This window comes from Scyliorhinus torazame, chromosome 8 (assembly GCF_047496885.1).
Source record: "Scyliorhinus torazame isolate Kashiwa2021f chromosome 8, sScyTor2.1, whole genome shotgun sequence".
Taxonomy (NCBI): Eukaryota; Metazoa; Chordata; class Chondrichthyes; order Carcharhiniformes; family Scyliorhinidae; genus Scyliorhinus; species Scyliorhinus torazame.
The window spans coordinates 16017981-16034502 of NC_092714.1; the positions used below are offsets into that span (position 1 = coordinate 16017981).

The following is a 16522-nucleotide window of genomic DNA, read 5'->3' on the forward strand; positions in this document are numbered from 1 at the left end:
ACCCTCTGTTTCAACATCTTGAGGAATGGATGAGTTTGTTCAGTTTATCATATCACACTGGCTCTTTGAAGATTATCCAATTAGTCCCGCTCACTCATTTCTTCCTCCCAGCCCCACAAATATTTCCTTTTTATGTACTTACTAAATTTATTTTAGAAATTTCCGTTGAATTTCTTTCCATTACCTATTCAGATGCTGCATTCAAAAAATACATCTCATCTCCTCTTGCTACTGACCCTCCTGCCAATAAAAACACTCGCTCATTCACCCTGTCAAAACCCTTGGTAATTTTCAACACCTCTATTATATCTTCCCTTCAACTTGTCTATCCGGAGGACAATTCAAGCTTTTCTAGTCTCTCCACATCAGTGACTCGGAGCACGTGTTCACAGTAACTATTTAGACTAGCTATTCCAGACCCCTATGATAATGCACCTCTCTAACCACATCCTGGAAAACCTAACATTTAGGCATTGGTATACATCCCAGAGCGTTGGTCTGCAACCTGTCCTAGACTTGTTTTTGTTCTTTTGTGTGAACCTCATTGCTGACAATAATTTTTAATGGCAGTTTATTAATCTGCAGTGGTGGGATTTGAACCTGTGTCACAATCTGGGCGTCTGTGACATTACCACGATGCCACCCATCTCCATATTGTCATCTTACTTGCTGTTAAGAGCCACGTGTCATCTCAGTTAATGTTCTGTTCCAGTTGAAGCCTCTCTCCTCTCCTTCCTGCACCATCAGCCACCGCCACAGCGAACAACTGGTTTCTCTATTATCACCCTCACTGTCATACAGCTATTAAATAACTCCATTTCTCACTGTGAAAATTCAACTATTCTAAGGTACAATACCTGCGAATGTTTTTTAAGTGAAAAACTGCTGGGATATTTCTTGTTCATGTGATTATATTGCAGTTGATGAAAGAATCTTCCACATGACCATCTTTTCCTCTGTTGACAGAAGTCTTCGTAAGTAATGAATCTGGAGACCGTGTGGAGCCAGATTACGGTAAGTAAAGTGCAACCCTTCACTCGCACATTCGGTCACTATGTTCAGTCAGAAACATTTGCAAATAGAAGCTTCGGCCTTTGATATCTGGTCTAAAGTTTATTCTGGTCTAAAGTTTATACTGGGCTTGTGATAACAGCACCGTTCTGCGATGTCTACAGGTCTGAAGTCTATACTGGGCCTACGATACCTGTACCATTCTGTGATAGCCTATGAAATGGTGTGGTAGTATAATTGTTGGGTGCGATTTAACAACTTGGTCATGTCCAGCGCCAATCTGGGCATGCCGGTTAAATAGCAGGAAAGGCCAAAATCGAGATTCGCTACGGCCGTGAATCAGTTTGCTATCTGACTGGTCCGCTCCTGATGGTGAGATCCAGATCACGCCCAGATATGGCGAGTATATCATTAACTCTCAGTTGCATTTATTTCAATCTCTTAGTGAGAGAACCCCTCAGGGGGTTGGTGGGAGGACTGAAGCGTTCCGGGATGGGGAGGGTAAAAGGGGGTGGGAGTGCGAGCAGGCCTTTTTGTGAAGATTAACATGACAGAGGCTTCACATGTATCAGGTGTCACAATGTTTCAATAGTGGACATTGGACATTACACTACCTCTAGCTACACATGGTGACCCCCCGCCCCCCTGCCCAGGCCCCCCCCCGCCCCCCCACTTAGTGTTCCTCAACCTTCTTAAAATGCTGGGTCGAAAGCGACATCTAGGTGTGTCCCCAGGATGCACTTCAGAGGTGGAGGCAGTCTGCTGCTGTACGTGCCCTGTGGCCTTTGATACTCACCCTGAATGTCCACCCTTGCAGTTCACCATTTCCTCGTCCCAATTGAAGACAGAGTGTGCATTACTCAACAGGATGATTCCTGACTGTTCAAAAACTGCCATTTCTCCAATCAATATCTTTTTGAACAAATGAATGCGTCCAGACAAAATCAAAGGTGTGCGCTTTTTTTCTATTCAACACCCCTGTGCTTCTTCACCCGTAAAATTTCTCACAACCGTGTCCTGGAGGTTCATCTTTAATTCCTGGAAACTCAAGGGCAATCCTGAATTGTTGGAAACTCTGGGCGGGATTCTCCGCCCCGCCCCGCCACATTTCTGCCCCGACCCGCCGGTGGGATTCTCTGTTACGCCGGCCGGGCAATGGGGTTTCCCATTGTGGGGCAGCCCCACGCCATCGGGAAACCCCCGGGCTTCCGGCAAAACGGAGAATCCCGCCGACGGAGATCCCGCTGCCTGTGTTTTACCGGTGGGGCTCACTTTTCAATATCCTACGAATTGGTATCAAGAAATATCCAACCCACGGGTCGATCGCAGGGCAATGAGTGATGTGCAATAAATGCCAACTTTGCCAGGAGATCTCCTACATCCTGAGGACGAATTGAAAGAAAGAATGGGTGCGGAATGCTGGTAGAGTCGGATTCCGTTCCATTTGTCGCTGTGCGTCCCTGACCAGAATTACATTTCCGTCCTGTCGCCTTGAGAACTGCTTCTTAGAGACGGTCCCTTTTTGAGAGTCGCTGCTGATAACTGTTGTGTGAAAAGAAAGGGAGAATGACTTTAACCTTCTCACCAGTTTCAGAAAATGTGTCCACACAGCCAGAAGTCAAGGTCCATGCGCCCAGTAATTCCGCTGATGACCAACACCACATGGTCGTGACAGAATCATCAGGTAACTCCCGCGAACAGTAACTGGCTGGTTAGAAATTTCATTTTGTGAATTTTGACACCAATGGGGTAAAGATCTGGCTGGGCCTTTCTTCTACCACAATGGCCTAAAATTGGTTCAAATTTCAATCATTTGTTAGTGCGGGTTGTACCTCCACGGACAGCTTGCGCTTATCTTAAAACGAAATGAGTAGAGGTACAGAATGGACGATTGATTTGAACCTTCTCCTGCTGGGTAATTATAGAAATGAATCCTTGTCCCTATTGCTGTGTAGGGGAATGTGCTTGGCTGCACGGTGGCACAGTGGTTAGCACAATTGCTTCACAATTCCAGTGTCCCAGGTTTGATTCCTGGCTTGGGTCACTGTCTGTGTGGAGTCTGTACGTTCTCCCCGTGTCTGCGTGGGTTTCCTCCGGGTGCTCCGGTTTCCTCCCACAGTCCAAAGATGTGCAGGTTAGGTGGGTTGGCCATGCTAAATTGACCTTAATGTCCAAAAGTGCCCTTAGTGTTGGGTGGGGTTACTGGGGTATGGGGATAGGGTGGAGGTGTGGGCTTGGGTTGTGCGCTCTTTCCAAGAGCCGGTGCAGATTTGATGGGCTAAATGGCCTCCTTCTGCACTGTAAATTCTATGATTCCATGAACCATAGCCCCCACTTTACTTGCAGTGATTTGTAGCTTCTTTGTTCTCTGGACAAGGAGGTGATCGACAGCATTACCTCGCTGAGGAAGAATTACAATCGATGCTGAACTGGTCACATGGGAACTGAATACACACAATCAAGTCTCGAACACCTCGACAACAAGGACACATACGTCAGACTGCTGTTCATAAACTACAGCTCCGCCTTCAACACCAACAAGATTAATAACCAAACTCTGCAACCTTGGACTTGACCCCTCCCTGTGCAGCTGGATCCTCGACTTCCTCACCGACAGACCGCAATCTGTCAAGATAGGTAACAACATCTCCTCCACAATAGTCCTCAACACCAGGGCCCCACAAGGATGTGTGCTCAGTCCTCTACTGTACTCCCTGTACATACACGACTGTGTGGCGAGATTCACCTCCAATTCAATCTATAAGTTTGCAGATGATACGACTGTGGTGGGTCGTATCTCAAACAACGACGAATCAGACTACAGAAGATGGATAGATCACGTGGTTGCATGGTGTACCGAAAACAACCTCTCTCTAAATGCTGGAAAGACCAAGGAATTGATCATCGATTTCAGGAAGTGTAGCATGACACACACTCCCATCCACACCACTGTCGATAGTTTTAAGATCCAGGGGGTCGTCATCATCTATAGTCTGTCCTGGTCCACTCACGTTGATGCAACAGTCAAGAAAGCCCAACAACATCTCTACTCCCTACGGAAGCTAAAGAAATTTGGAATGACTGCATCGACTCTCACAAACTTCTACAGATGTGCCATAGAGAGCATCCTACCCGGCTGCATCACAGCCTGGTATGGCAACTGCTCGGCCCAAGATCACAAGAAAATGCAGTGTGGTGAACTCAGCCTAACGCATCACACAAGCTTGCCACCCCCACATTGATTCTGTATACACCTCCCGCTGCCTCAGGAAGGCAGACAGCATTATCAGAGACCCCTCCCACCCAGGCTTTGCCCTCTTCCAGACCGTTACCTCAAGCAGAATATACAGAAGTCTGAAGATCCACACATCCAGACACAGGAACAGCTTCTTCCCCACAGCTACTAGACTCAACGACTCCCCCTCGGACTGATCTTTTCCCTGTAAGAATACTATTCACAACGCCCTATGCTGCTCTTATTTGGTCTTGTTTCTCACTGTAACTAATCACTATTTGATGATGCACCACTGTCAATGTACTCTGTCGATTATTCTTTTGTCCAATATGTAAGTACTGTATACGTTCCCTTGGCCGCAGAAAAATACTTCTCACTGTACTTCGGTACATGTGACAATAAATATCAATCAATCACTCGCACATACATATACATTTGCACACTTACACTTATACACTTGCACACTTACACTTATACACTTGCACTCACACGCTTACACACACACTCACACAGATACACGCACATATAAACACAATACACACAGACACGACTAATGCACACTTACACGTACACAAACACACACAACACACACACTCACACACCCACAATGCAGACAACATGCACACACACACACACAGCCAACATAGACACAACACCCACAAAACAAACACAGACACAACAAATGGACACTCACAAACACTCGCACACAACACACACACACTCGCATGCACTCCAACATACAGTCTGCTCGCATGCGCATTGTCACAGATGCCTGGTCAGCTCTCAACAGCAGCTAGGAGACTAGACCAGAGCCACAACTTTTTAATTTTAAGACGGTGCGGAAGATCGATTTGTTCCAGGAGTGTTTCAGGAGTGATAATATAAGAAATAGGGCTTGGTCATTTAAAAAAAAAACTTTACTAAAAGAAAATAAAAGAAAACAATATTTAAATTTTTACTTCAGCTCGACCACTAACAGAATATATGCAGTTTATTAACCTTAATACACTAGTTCCCATCACTTTTAGATAAGCATGCTGCTCTCATGCTGCTTACACAGACAGGCCAAGGCATTAGTTGCATTTACGAAGCAATTTTTCTTCCATTAGGGACATTTGTTGAGAACCCCTTTCCAAAGCCTGCCTCGATAGCAACTTTCATGACCTCTCTGGTCAATTTCCACAGCATTCTGCCTGTACCTGTTCAGAACATCACTCTCTCTCTCTTTCTCTCTAAGCTCCGCCAGCCCCTCAAAGAAAGATTCTCCCTGAGAAGACCAGGCATGAATCATTATTGTTATCTTGGCTGTCTGATTTCCCACTCCCGTTTCAACAAAAAAATATAGAGCTGTGCCATTCATATGCAGCTGATGGACAATTAGGTAATCAGACTCTGTAATGAGCTAATGGCTGATCAAACAAGATTGTCCCGAAGGACAATGGATCTTGAGTGGATCATCCTGTCTGAAACGAGGCACCTGTGTATTCCCATTCCAAAGTCTGATGGCCTCTTTTGTCTGTAAATGGGAGGTTAGTTGCATATCAATAGCATGGCTTCATTATTTTGTATAAACGAGAGTGGGAAATCAACAGCCAAGATAACGATGATACGTTCAAGTTTGGACATGCCATGAGAGAATCTTTGTTTGAGGGGCTGGACGGAGCTCAAAGAGACAGAGAAAGAATCCTATTTGAACAGGTGAGGGAAAAGATTTGAAACACCTTTGAAAGAGGTCATGGAAGCTGCATCAGAGACAGGCTTTCAAAAATAGTCCTGAAGGAACTTCACTAAAAGCAGAAAGTGACTTTGTAAATGCAAATATCACTTTGTCTACCTGTGTAAGTGGAATGAGAGCTGTATGTTCATTTGAAGTGCTGTTTAATGGACACTTCTGTGTCAGGGTTAAGAAACTAAATGTAATCTCTTATTGCTAGGATTGAAGTTTAAAAGTTTAAATATTTTTTCTTTTGTTTTAATAAAGTTTGTTTATAAGCAAGCCCTATTTCTTATGTTGTCACTCCTGGAACAAATTGATCTCTCCACACCACCTTAAAACTTAAGAAAGGTATGGTTCTGGTTGAGTATCTTGGCCACTATTGAGAGCTGACCAGGCATCTGTAACAAATTGGGGACTTATGGTCAGGATTCCTCAGTATAATTCCTTGTTTGGTCTGGGGATATCAAACTTAAAGACAGTGAGTGTGCGTGGATCGATTGCATTCTTTCCAGGTTTAAATATTCAATTGGGAGTGACTGGAGATGGCCCTTATTTTTTTTTTTTAATTTAGAGTACCCAATTCTTTTTTTCCAATTAAGAGGCATTTAGCATAGCCAATCCCTGTATGTCTTTTTGGGTTGTGTGGGTGAGACCCATGCAGGAACGGGGAGAATGTGCAAACTCCACACGGACAGAGACCCGGAGCCGGGTTCGAACCCGGGTCCTCAGCGCCATGAGGCAGCAGTGCTAACCTGGAGATGGCTTTATAAAAGATGTCCTGGAGTGGAAGAAATTACTTGCGAGGATTGACAAGGGGAATCTAAAGCAAAGCTTCAAAGAAATTGCAGGTGACGGATGAACTGTCAAGATCCATGTTTGATCAGATGGGTAGTAAAGAACCAGAGCAGGTGGTGCATGAAGCAGATGTCTTTAGTTCAAGCAAATTGGTTGAATTACAACAAAAAGATTCGGAGATAAAGAAGTTATCCCAGAAAGCATATATGGAAATAGAATCTGAGTGTATACCGGAAAGTAATTGCATTGGAAATGTATTAATGGGCAAATTGAGACCTTTACACGTTCATGTAGATGAGAAATGGGAGATGTTCATCAAGTGGGTTATAGAAAGGAGGTTTTGTGGGCAGTGCATGAGATTCCAGAAGGAGGTCATTTAGAGGTAAGCAGCAATACAATGAAATGTTTTATTAGTCTGGACTGCATACGGGCGGCATGATAGGACAGTGGGTAGCACTGTTTCTGCACAGCTCCAGGGTCCCAGGTCGATTCCCGGCTTGGGTCACTGTCTGTGTGGAGTCTGCACGTTCTCCCTGTGTCTGCGTGGATTTCCTCCGGGTGTTCCGGTTTCCTCCCACAAGTCCCGAAAGACACGCTTTTAGGTAATTTGGACATTCTGAATTCTCCCTCTGTGTACCCGAACAGGTGCCGGAATGTTGTGACTTGGGGCTTTTCACAGTAACTTCATTGCAGTGTTAATGTAAGCCTACTTGTGAAAATAAAGATTATTATTATGATTAGGATGTAATTGAGTTTTGCCGTACATATCGCACACGTCAGGTAGTATGGGAACCTCAGGCAGTAATAAAACCAGCATTCGCACATTCAAGAAACCATTCACGAGGGTCCTAATTGATGGCGTGGAACTCCTGCCTAAAACCAAAAGTGGGAATCAGTATCTGTTGACCATAATGGATGTGTCTACTAGATTTCTAGAGGCAACCCCCTTAAGAAACATTACATCTAAGTGGGTTGTAGAGGAGCTAACCAATCGTTTTACTAGGCACGGACTACCAAAATAAATGTAATCAGATCAGGGATCCAATTTTATGTTAAAGTTATTCAAGGGAGTTATGGATAGCTTAAGAGTAAAGCAATTTATATCAACCACGTATCATCCGGATTCACAAGGGGTGTTAGAAAGAGGGCATCAAAATCTAAAGACCATGTTGAGGACCTATAGTCAGAATTATCCAGAGGACTGGGATAAAGCATTTCCATTTGTAGTATTTGCAATTAGGGATGCGCCTAATGAATCAACTAAATTCAGTCCATTTGAATTGATTTTTGGTCAAGAGGTGAGAGGACCATTTAAATTGATCAAAAGGAAATTGCTGAGTCAGTGGTCAGTTGTTGAACTATGGGCTCGATCCAACCGCCATGCTGCACCAGAAAAGCCGCTCGCCACGGCGCAGCGAGGCCGTTGAAAGCTGGGAGACCCCACTCCCGGGATCTATCTGGCTCGCCATGTCTCGTGAGATCCGGCAGGATTTCGCGAGACGTTGCGATGTGAATCCAGCCCACAATGAGTGGGATCACCTTTTGGAAAATCTGCATATTAGAGCGAGGCAGTCAGCTTTACTGTAATGTGCAGATTCCCGAGGTACCAGAGGCTTTGACATTCAATGACTTTATTCCGAGATATCGGGCGAGCGCCATTCCCAGAGGGAACAGCACTAATGGGGTCTCCAAGGTGACTGGAGCTCCCCAGCTTTGGGCAGGGTGGTTCACTGGCACTGCTGGTGCCACCTGGGTACCCTGGCCATGTCAGCCTGGCGCCCTGGCAGTGCCAGCTGGGTGCCAGTCTGACACTGTCAGCTGGCATGGGCACTGCCAGTTTGGCACTGCCAATGTGCCAAGCTGGGGTTGCCAGCATGGGTGTTGGGGGGCGTGGGGGGAGCAGTGACCCTCCTATAGTATGTTCGCACGTATGTTTGGGCTGGGGGGTGGTTGGGGATTGTTAAATGGCATCCCGATCTCTTGCTACAATGGAGAGTAGCAAGAGCTCCCCGTGGTAAATATCGGGGCTATCTTCAGGCCCCTTATTCAACGCGAGTCGCTTTGAATTGCCATGTGTTTCTCAACATTGGGAACGCCGGGAAACACGCGGCTAAATACGCTCGCAAGTGAACTTTGTTCCCTTTTGGTAGAATCGCGCCCTTATGTGTCAAATTTTAGGGAGCCATTAAGCAGGGCTACTGTGTTGTCTGAAAGGCATTTAAAATTCTCACTAAACGTGGTGAACAAAGAGGCGAATAAGCAACCAAAGATTTGTAATTTTGTTGATGGGGAGGAAGTGGGAGTATTGTTACCATTGGCAAGGGAGCCATTCAAAGCAACATTTATTGGGCCTTATCAGACTGAAAGGAAACTGAGTGAGGAGAATTATTTGATAAGAACGCCAGACAGAAAGAGGACTAACAGAGTGTGACATGTTAAACTGCTCAAGAGGTATTTTGATAGAGAAGGAAGGAAGGAGGAAGTGTTAGTTGTTGTAACTCAGGGGAAAGAGGTGAATCTCGACTATTCTGAATTCGGCATTCCTCAAATTAAATTGGACAAAGAGGAAGCATTCAAAAATTGGGATACAATATTGACCTACCTTCTGGAGGAAAATCAAAATGACCTGAAAAAGTCACATGAAGCTGGGGGGGGGGGGGGGATAACATGGGACGTACAAAAGTAATTACGCAGGATGTAGCTATCGGAAATGATTTTCACATCAAACAACACCCATGCAAGCTCCATCCGCTCTCAACAGCGAAGGTACTAACGGAGATGGCTGATGTGCGTACACGAAAAATCGAACTCCTTGACAGAGAGAATGAGGAACTGAAGGTTAGGAAGCAGCTGGCATGGGAACGTCATCCAGCAGGAGGCATCAGTGATGGTTACATGGGAGAGAAAGCCAGTCTGGAAAGGCAGATTCGGAAGAAAGCTAAGACCCAGCATGAGAGTGCACAGGAACTCCAGCATACCAGCAATCATCTGCATGAGATCGTAGAGGAGCAACAACAACCACAACAAGGGAGAGAGCCACTCACAAGGTGGCAGGATTTAATGAACTAAACTGCAGGAACTGTGGAGCTCCAAGAGCAATACAATACCTATCATAATGGTGACACAGGAAGTGATGACACTAGGATCGGCTCAGGAGGGACAGCTTAGGGACTAAAGCTGCCTCAATGTTTCACAGAGAGCATCGTCCGTGGTGGAATTCAGAATCTGGAGGCTGAAGAACTGGTACAAATGTAGCCAGAATATTCAGCCAATTGTCAACATTCAACAACCGGTGTTCAACACTGTCCAAATTCACCAGCTGTGACCAATTATTTTGGCTATCCTCAACAGACAGCAAACGAAGCAGAAGATAAACCAGTTGCTAAATGTGAAGAAATGATGATAAATGCTGCAACATTGATCAACAATCTGTCTGACGATCAAGTGGAAACTCTGCTGGTCAAGCCAGGCAACTGCATGTAGCTGAATTATTGATGCGGTTTTGTTGTGTAAAAATATGGAGACTATCACCGAAATGACCTTTATGTTTGATAAACATTATGGTTCTGGTCCAGTATCTTTGACACTATTGAGAGCTTGTCAGACATCCATTGCACCTAACATTGGAAAGTGTTCCCTTATACATCCCAGAATCCGGCTTGGTCCACAAACGGTGCCTCAGTTGAACAGCCCACTGGTAGACTCTGCCTAAGCTCACACATGGAAGGAAGAATCTGGAGTGAGGACTTCCTGTGAAACGTTGCTTCATCAGTCATTAGCAGTAGAGGTTCTGGGGAAGTGGGGCAGGCGGTAGGATGTGGGGCAAATGAGGAGCTTGACTTGCTTGGTCATCTTCCAGATTCGGTGGATTGAAGGAATTCCTTTAATCAATATTCTTGTTTTACAGGGATAATGCCCAACGTGGTGTACGTCATCATTCCCACAATTCCACTGCTGTTGTTGCTGGTGGTTGCCCTGGCGACCTGCTGCATCCAGATGCTGAGCAGAAGGTAAGTGGATTGTATGAGTCTCTCACCACTGGTGCTGCACTGATTCTGGTGTGGGTGGGAAGAATGGGCAGGGTGTGTGGAGGAACGGGCACGGTGGTGCTTCATAACATCCCCAAGAGGGTCAGATTTCATTCCGTTGTCAATACTTTCATTTGGATAGTGAAATGAAATGAAAATGAAATGAAAATCGCTTATTGTCACGAGTAGGCTTCAATGAAGTTACTGTGAAAAGCCCCTAGTCGCCACATTCCGGTGCCTGTTCGGGGAGGCTGGTACGGGAATTGAACCGTGCTGCTGGCCTGCTTTAAAAGCCAGCGATTTAGCCCAGTGTGCTAAACCAGCCCCTAAAGGATAATTTACCTTGTGAATGATGGATATTATGGTAGTGCGGACCCGAACATTATAATAATAATAATAATCGCTTATTGTCACAAGTTGGCTTCAATTAATTTACTGTGAAAAGCCCCTAGTCGCCACATTCTGGCGCCTGTTCGGGGAGGCCGGTACGGGAATTGAACCTGCGCTGCTGGTCTTGTTCTGTATTACAAGCCAGCTGTTTAGCCCACTGTGCTAAACCATTAGAGATAATAATCTTTATTAGTATCACATGTAGGCTTACATTAACACTGCAATGAAGTTACTGTAAAAATTCCCTCGTCGCCACACTCCGGCGACTGTTCGGGTACGCTGAGGGAGAATTCAGAATGTCCAATTCACCTGACAAGCATGACTTTTGGGACTTGTGGGTGGAAACCGGAGCACCCGGAGGAAACCCACGCAGACACGGGGAGAACGTGCAGACGCACAGTGACCCAAGCCGGGAATCGAACCCGGCTCCCTGGTGCTGTGAAGCTGTGAAGCAACAGTACTAACCACTGTGCTACCATGCCGCCCTACGAATGAAGGGCATGTGTTTCTCTCCCAACTTTCACAACCTCAGGACATCCTGACATGTTTTATCATTTACTTATGAAGTGTTTTAATGTAGAACCCACAGCAACATTCTACAAACTACAATGTTATAATGTCCAATAAATCTAGTTTAAGAATGAGATAGTGTTTGGCAAGGGCACCAGGGAGATTTACCCTGCCCATCTTTGAAAGAGAAGATATTCAATCTTTTATGTGCACTTGAGACATATCAGGACCGTACCTCAGTACAGCACTCAGAGTGTCAGACTGAATTTTCCATCTCTTTCAACTTCAGCTTCAATGTAAATAATGATCTGTAAAACCAGTTCATTCTCAGTCATTTTACATTGCCACACAAGGCTGAACTTTACTCTAAGAGAATGTATGAGCTGGAGAACCATTGTGATTACAAGAGATACCCAAGCCTCAACATCAGACACTCGCAAGTCAGATTTGGAACAGCTGGGTACAGACCATGGTTACCCTTTTCCTGCCCCATAATATAAATCTCAGGGAAGTGTGAAAATAATAAGGTAACAATAGTAGGAGATTCCAACTTCCCTAATATTAATTGGCATGGGCAAAATATGAAAGGTTTAGAGGGGATAGAATTCTGAAAGTGCATCCAGGAGAGCCTTTTGAGCCTGAACATAGAAAGGTGGTGGAACTTGACCGAATTTTAGGGAATGAAGACGGGTAACTGGTAGAGATGTCAGTGGGGAGCATTTAGGTGATAGTGACCATAACTCGGTAAACCTTAAGGTAGTTGGGGGAGACACAAAGATGGACCGGAAATACATTTTCTGAATTGGGGGAAGGCCGGTTTTAATAGGATCTGGAGCATGACCCACTTCAGAGCAGTGGGAGTCATTCAAAAAGTGAATAGAGAGAGTACAATGCCAACATGTTACCATAAAGGTAAAGTGTGGGAGCAACAAGTCCAGATAACCGTGGATATCAAGGGATATACAGTATTGGACAAGGGAAAAAAGGGAGGCTTACGGCATATTCAGGGGCTCAAAACAGAGGATGCTCAAGAGGGGGTATAGAAAGTGCAGGGGGGTACTTTAAAAATAAATTAAGAGTGAAGTGGGGGCATGAAAAAACATTGGTGGCAAAATAAAGAAAAATCCCAAGGTGTTTTATAAGTATATAAAGAGGTTAAGCATGGAAGAGTACAGTCCTTTCGGCATCAAAGTGATAAACTGTGTGTGGAGCCAATCAACGTGTTGAGGTACTAACTGAATATTTTGCATCTGTGTTCACTATGGAGAAGGACAATGTAGTATAGAAAGCAGGGGGGTGAACTGTGATATAATTGAACAGATTAGCATTGAGAGGGAGGAGATGTTAGCAGTTTCAGCTGGCTTAAAAGTGGATGAATACTCATGCCCAGATGAGATAACAAAGACCAAAGAACAATACAGCACAGGAACAGGCCCTTCGGCCCTCCAAGCCTGTACCGGTCATGATACTAACCTTTGCTAAAACCCTCAGCACTTCCTTGTGACATATCCCTCTATACGCATCCTATCCATGTGTTTGTGAAGATGCCTTTTGAACATCGTTAATGTATCTGCTTCCACAACCTCCCCTGGCAATGCGTTCCAGGCACTCACCACCCGCTGCATAAAAAAACCTGCCACGCACATCTCCTCTAAAGTATACTCCACGGACCTTAACTTATGCCTCCTGGTGACTGACGCCTCCACCCTGGGAAAGGATGCCTGCCCACGCCCTTCATAATCTTGCAGACTTCTATCAGGTCACCCTTCAACCTCCGTCTTTCTAATGAAAATAGTCTGAGTCTATTCAGCCTCTCCACATAGCTAGCACCCTCCAGACCAGGCAACATCCTGGTAAACCTAGGCTGCTGTGTAAGGCAAGGGAAGAAATTGCAAGGGCTCTGACGATAATTTTCAAAACCTCTTGGATCATACGAGAGGTGCCAGAGGACTGGAGGACAGCTAATGTGATACCATTATTCAAGAACGGAAGCAGGAAAAAACCAGGTAATTATAGGCCAGTGAATCCAACATCAGTGATAGGGAAGTTGGGTGGGATTCTCCGACACCCCGCCAGGTTGGAGAATCGCCGGGGGGTGGTGTGAATCCCACCCCCGCCGGCTGCCGAATTCTCCGGCGCCGGAGAATTGGCGAGGGGGGGCGGGGAATCGGGCCGCGCCGGTCGGCGGCCACTGGCAACGGCTCCCCCGCGATTCTCCGGTCCGCGATGGGCCGAAGTCCCGCCTGTTCTATGCAGGTCCCGCCAGCGTAAATTGGAGTAGAGCCCTTACCGGCAGGAACTGGCGGTGCGGGCGGGCTCCGGGTCCTCGGGGGGGTGGGGGGGGGGGGGGCGTGGGGTGATCTGGCCCCGAGGGGTGCCCACACGGTGGCCTGGCCCGTGATCGGGACCCACCGTTCCGCGGGCGGGCCTGTGCTGTGGGAGGGCACTCTATTCCTCCGCGCCGGCCGTGTAAGCCTCTGTGATGGCCGGCGCGAAGGTGAACCCCCCCTGCGCATGCGCGGACCCGCGCCGGCTGGTGGAGTTCCTTCGGCCCCGGCTGGCGTGGCGCCAAAGGCCTTCCACGCTGGCCGGCGGGGCGAAAACCACTCCGGCGCCAGCCTAGCCCCCGAAGGTGCAGAGAATTCAGCCACTCCGTCCCGCCGGGACCCCCCGCCCCGCCGGGTAAGGGAGAATCCCGCCCATGATTGGAAACGCACTGAGGTACAGAATGTCTTGTTTTGAAAATATTTTTATTCCCCAGGTTTTCAGCAGTTCTACAATTTACAACAGCCCCACAAAATTCCCTAATCCATCAAGACCACCCCCCCAACAGTCAACGTTAACCAACTCCTGAAAACGCATGACAAACAAACCCCAACAATTGTAGAACCCATCGCTGGCCCCACTTAGACAGAATTTCACCTTTTCCAGGTGTAAAACACCAGTAGGTCCCCCCCCGCCATGCTGAGGCACAGGGCGGAGACGGTGACCTCCACCCCAACAAGACTAAAACATCGGCCGCGCACACGCCTGCAACTCTGGCTGGTTCAACACCCAGAACATGGTTTCTAGGGGACTGGGCTTCACGTCCACATGTAAAACCCCTGAAATGGTGCTGGAAACCACCCTCCAAAACCTTTCCAGCTTCGGGCAGGACCTAGATGCACCCCTGTGACCTTTAACACAACAGCCTGCTCGTGATCCTTATTTTTGAACGATGTGAGAAATTTTGTGTCCATTCTGTGACACATAACATGGTATGATTTGTGCTGTGGGCTTCTGATTTAAATTCAGGCCATTTAGAATCTTTGCACTTAGAAGCTTTGCAGGTGATTGAGGTGTTAGGTTTATTTCTGCTGCTCTTGGCTGGATTCATATCCAAGTATTGGAGGCGAAAGTGCAGCGTGACAACTAATCAGACAGTTGAGCCCACATCATTTTAGATGGGTGAGATTTGCCATATTTTGACCCTTCCTTGGGAACTACCCACTGTTGGTTGCTCCTCAGTGCTGCTGAATTGTAGCACAGTGGTGATGCAACTAGATTAATAATTAAGAGACCTTGGTTAATAATCCATGAATATATGGGTCCCATTCCCACCTCGGCAGCCAGGGAATCAGTAATGGTCAAGGTGACCATGTAATGAAAAGAAATAGTCGTGGAATCACATCTGGTTCAATAATGTCCTTTAGGGAGGGTTATCTGCCATCTTTGCTGGTACAGCCGATCTTTGAGTCCAGATCTTCAGCAATGTGCTTGACCCTGGTCTTCCCTCTGAAATGGCTTAGCAAGGAGCTCAGTGAAGGGCATTAGGTGCTAGCAACGCCCACGTCCTGCTACTGCGCGCTCAACTTAATAACCTAGATTCTTGTTCATTATTAGATTGCACTGCAGAAAATAGACATGCTAACTGTAAGGTTGTCTTATCGCGAATGCTTTTGTTTTCCTTTACTGCTCCCAGCAAAGTCCGGTCGAAGAGCAGCCCAAACGAATCAACTCTCTGGATATCCCCGACTCCAAAGAAGGAGAACCTGGCGAACGTTTAGCGACCTGCAGGCCAGGCTTAACCTGAGGGAAAGTGACGAGCAGCGACCTTTGCAACACACACCCAATTCCCCCACCATCCGACAAGCTGACTACTGACCTCTGAGAGAATTCGTGTGCTGGCAAGACAGGTTTGAAAAAATGAGCAAGGAACATTCAACCAGCCCATCGAAAGAAACGGGAAAACAAAACGAATCCCCCTTCCTCTTGTCATTTTTTTTTCTTTTCATCGCTGTGCTGAGGATAGACTTTAGAAAAAGATGGAGGAGATGTGGTCACCGTGGGGAGTGACAATGGGGGCCAATGAGAGCTGTTAGTACGCAGCTTTTGGACAAATTACCAGAGGTGGAATAAAACAAGAGTGAGGCCTAAGTTTGAGGCTGAATGGTATGGCAGAGAATGGACTGCTGAGGGGTTTGAAAACCTTTTGGGCGGGTGGGATGGGATGAGATGGGACAGAAATCAAGTTCCAGAGTAGCAGCAGTAAATGGCGTTAAAGCAGTGAAGCATTATCATTACTTCAACATCAAGCTTCTGGTGAAGAGACCATGGCTAATGGCCCTGGACACAGTGTACTGTGACGAACAGTGTACCGATAACTGTGACGAACAAAGTGGAAAGATAAAGTCCAATTCTCCTTTTCTCCAAATTAAGCAAATTAAGATAAGACAGAACCGGGTCCACATTTTCTTCCCTTCAATTGTCCAGGATGAGTATTTCAGTTTTTCGCATGTTTATTGCTTCATGTCTATTAAAATTTGTTTTCTTTGTGCTTGGAAAAAAATTAAGAAA

The 16522-nt window shown here is 46.3% G+C and overlaps 1 protein-coding gene across 1 annotated transcript in view; it reads left to right on the plus strand.

Moving 5' to 3' along the window:
- The window catches only part of chodl (chondrolectin), a 38191-nt gene extending 21669 nt beyond the window's left edge, over positions 1 to 16522 (plus strand). Inside the window, exons 4-7 of the mRNA XM_072513132.1 lie at positions 967 to 1014; positions 2600 to 2695; positions 10666 to 10768; positions 15648 to 16522. Coding sequence (XP_072369233.1) covers positions 967 to 1014; positions 2600 to 2695; positions 10666 to 10768; positions 15648 to 15732 — 332 coding nt within the window. The 3' untranslated portion in view covers positions 15733 to 16522. The remainder of the gene's footprint in view (positions 1 to 966; positions 1015 to 2599; positions 2696 to 10665; positions 10769 to 15647) is intronic.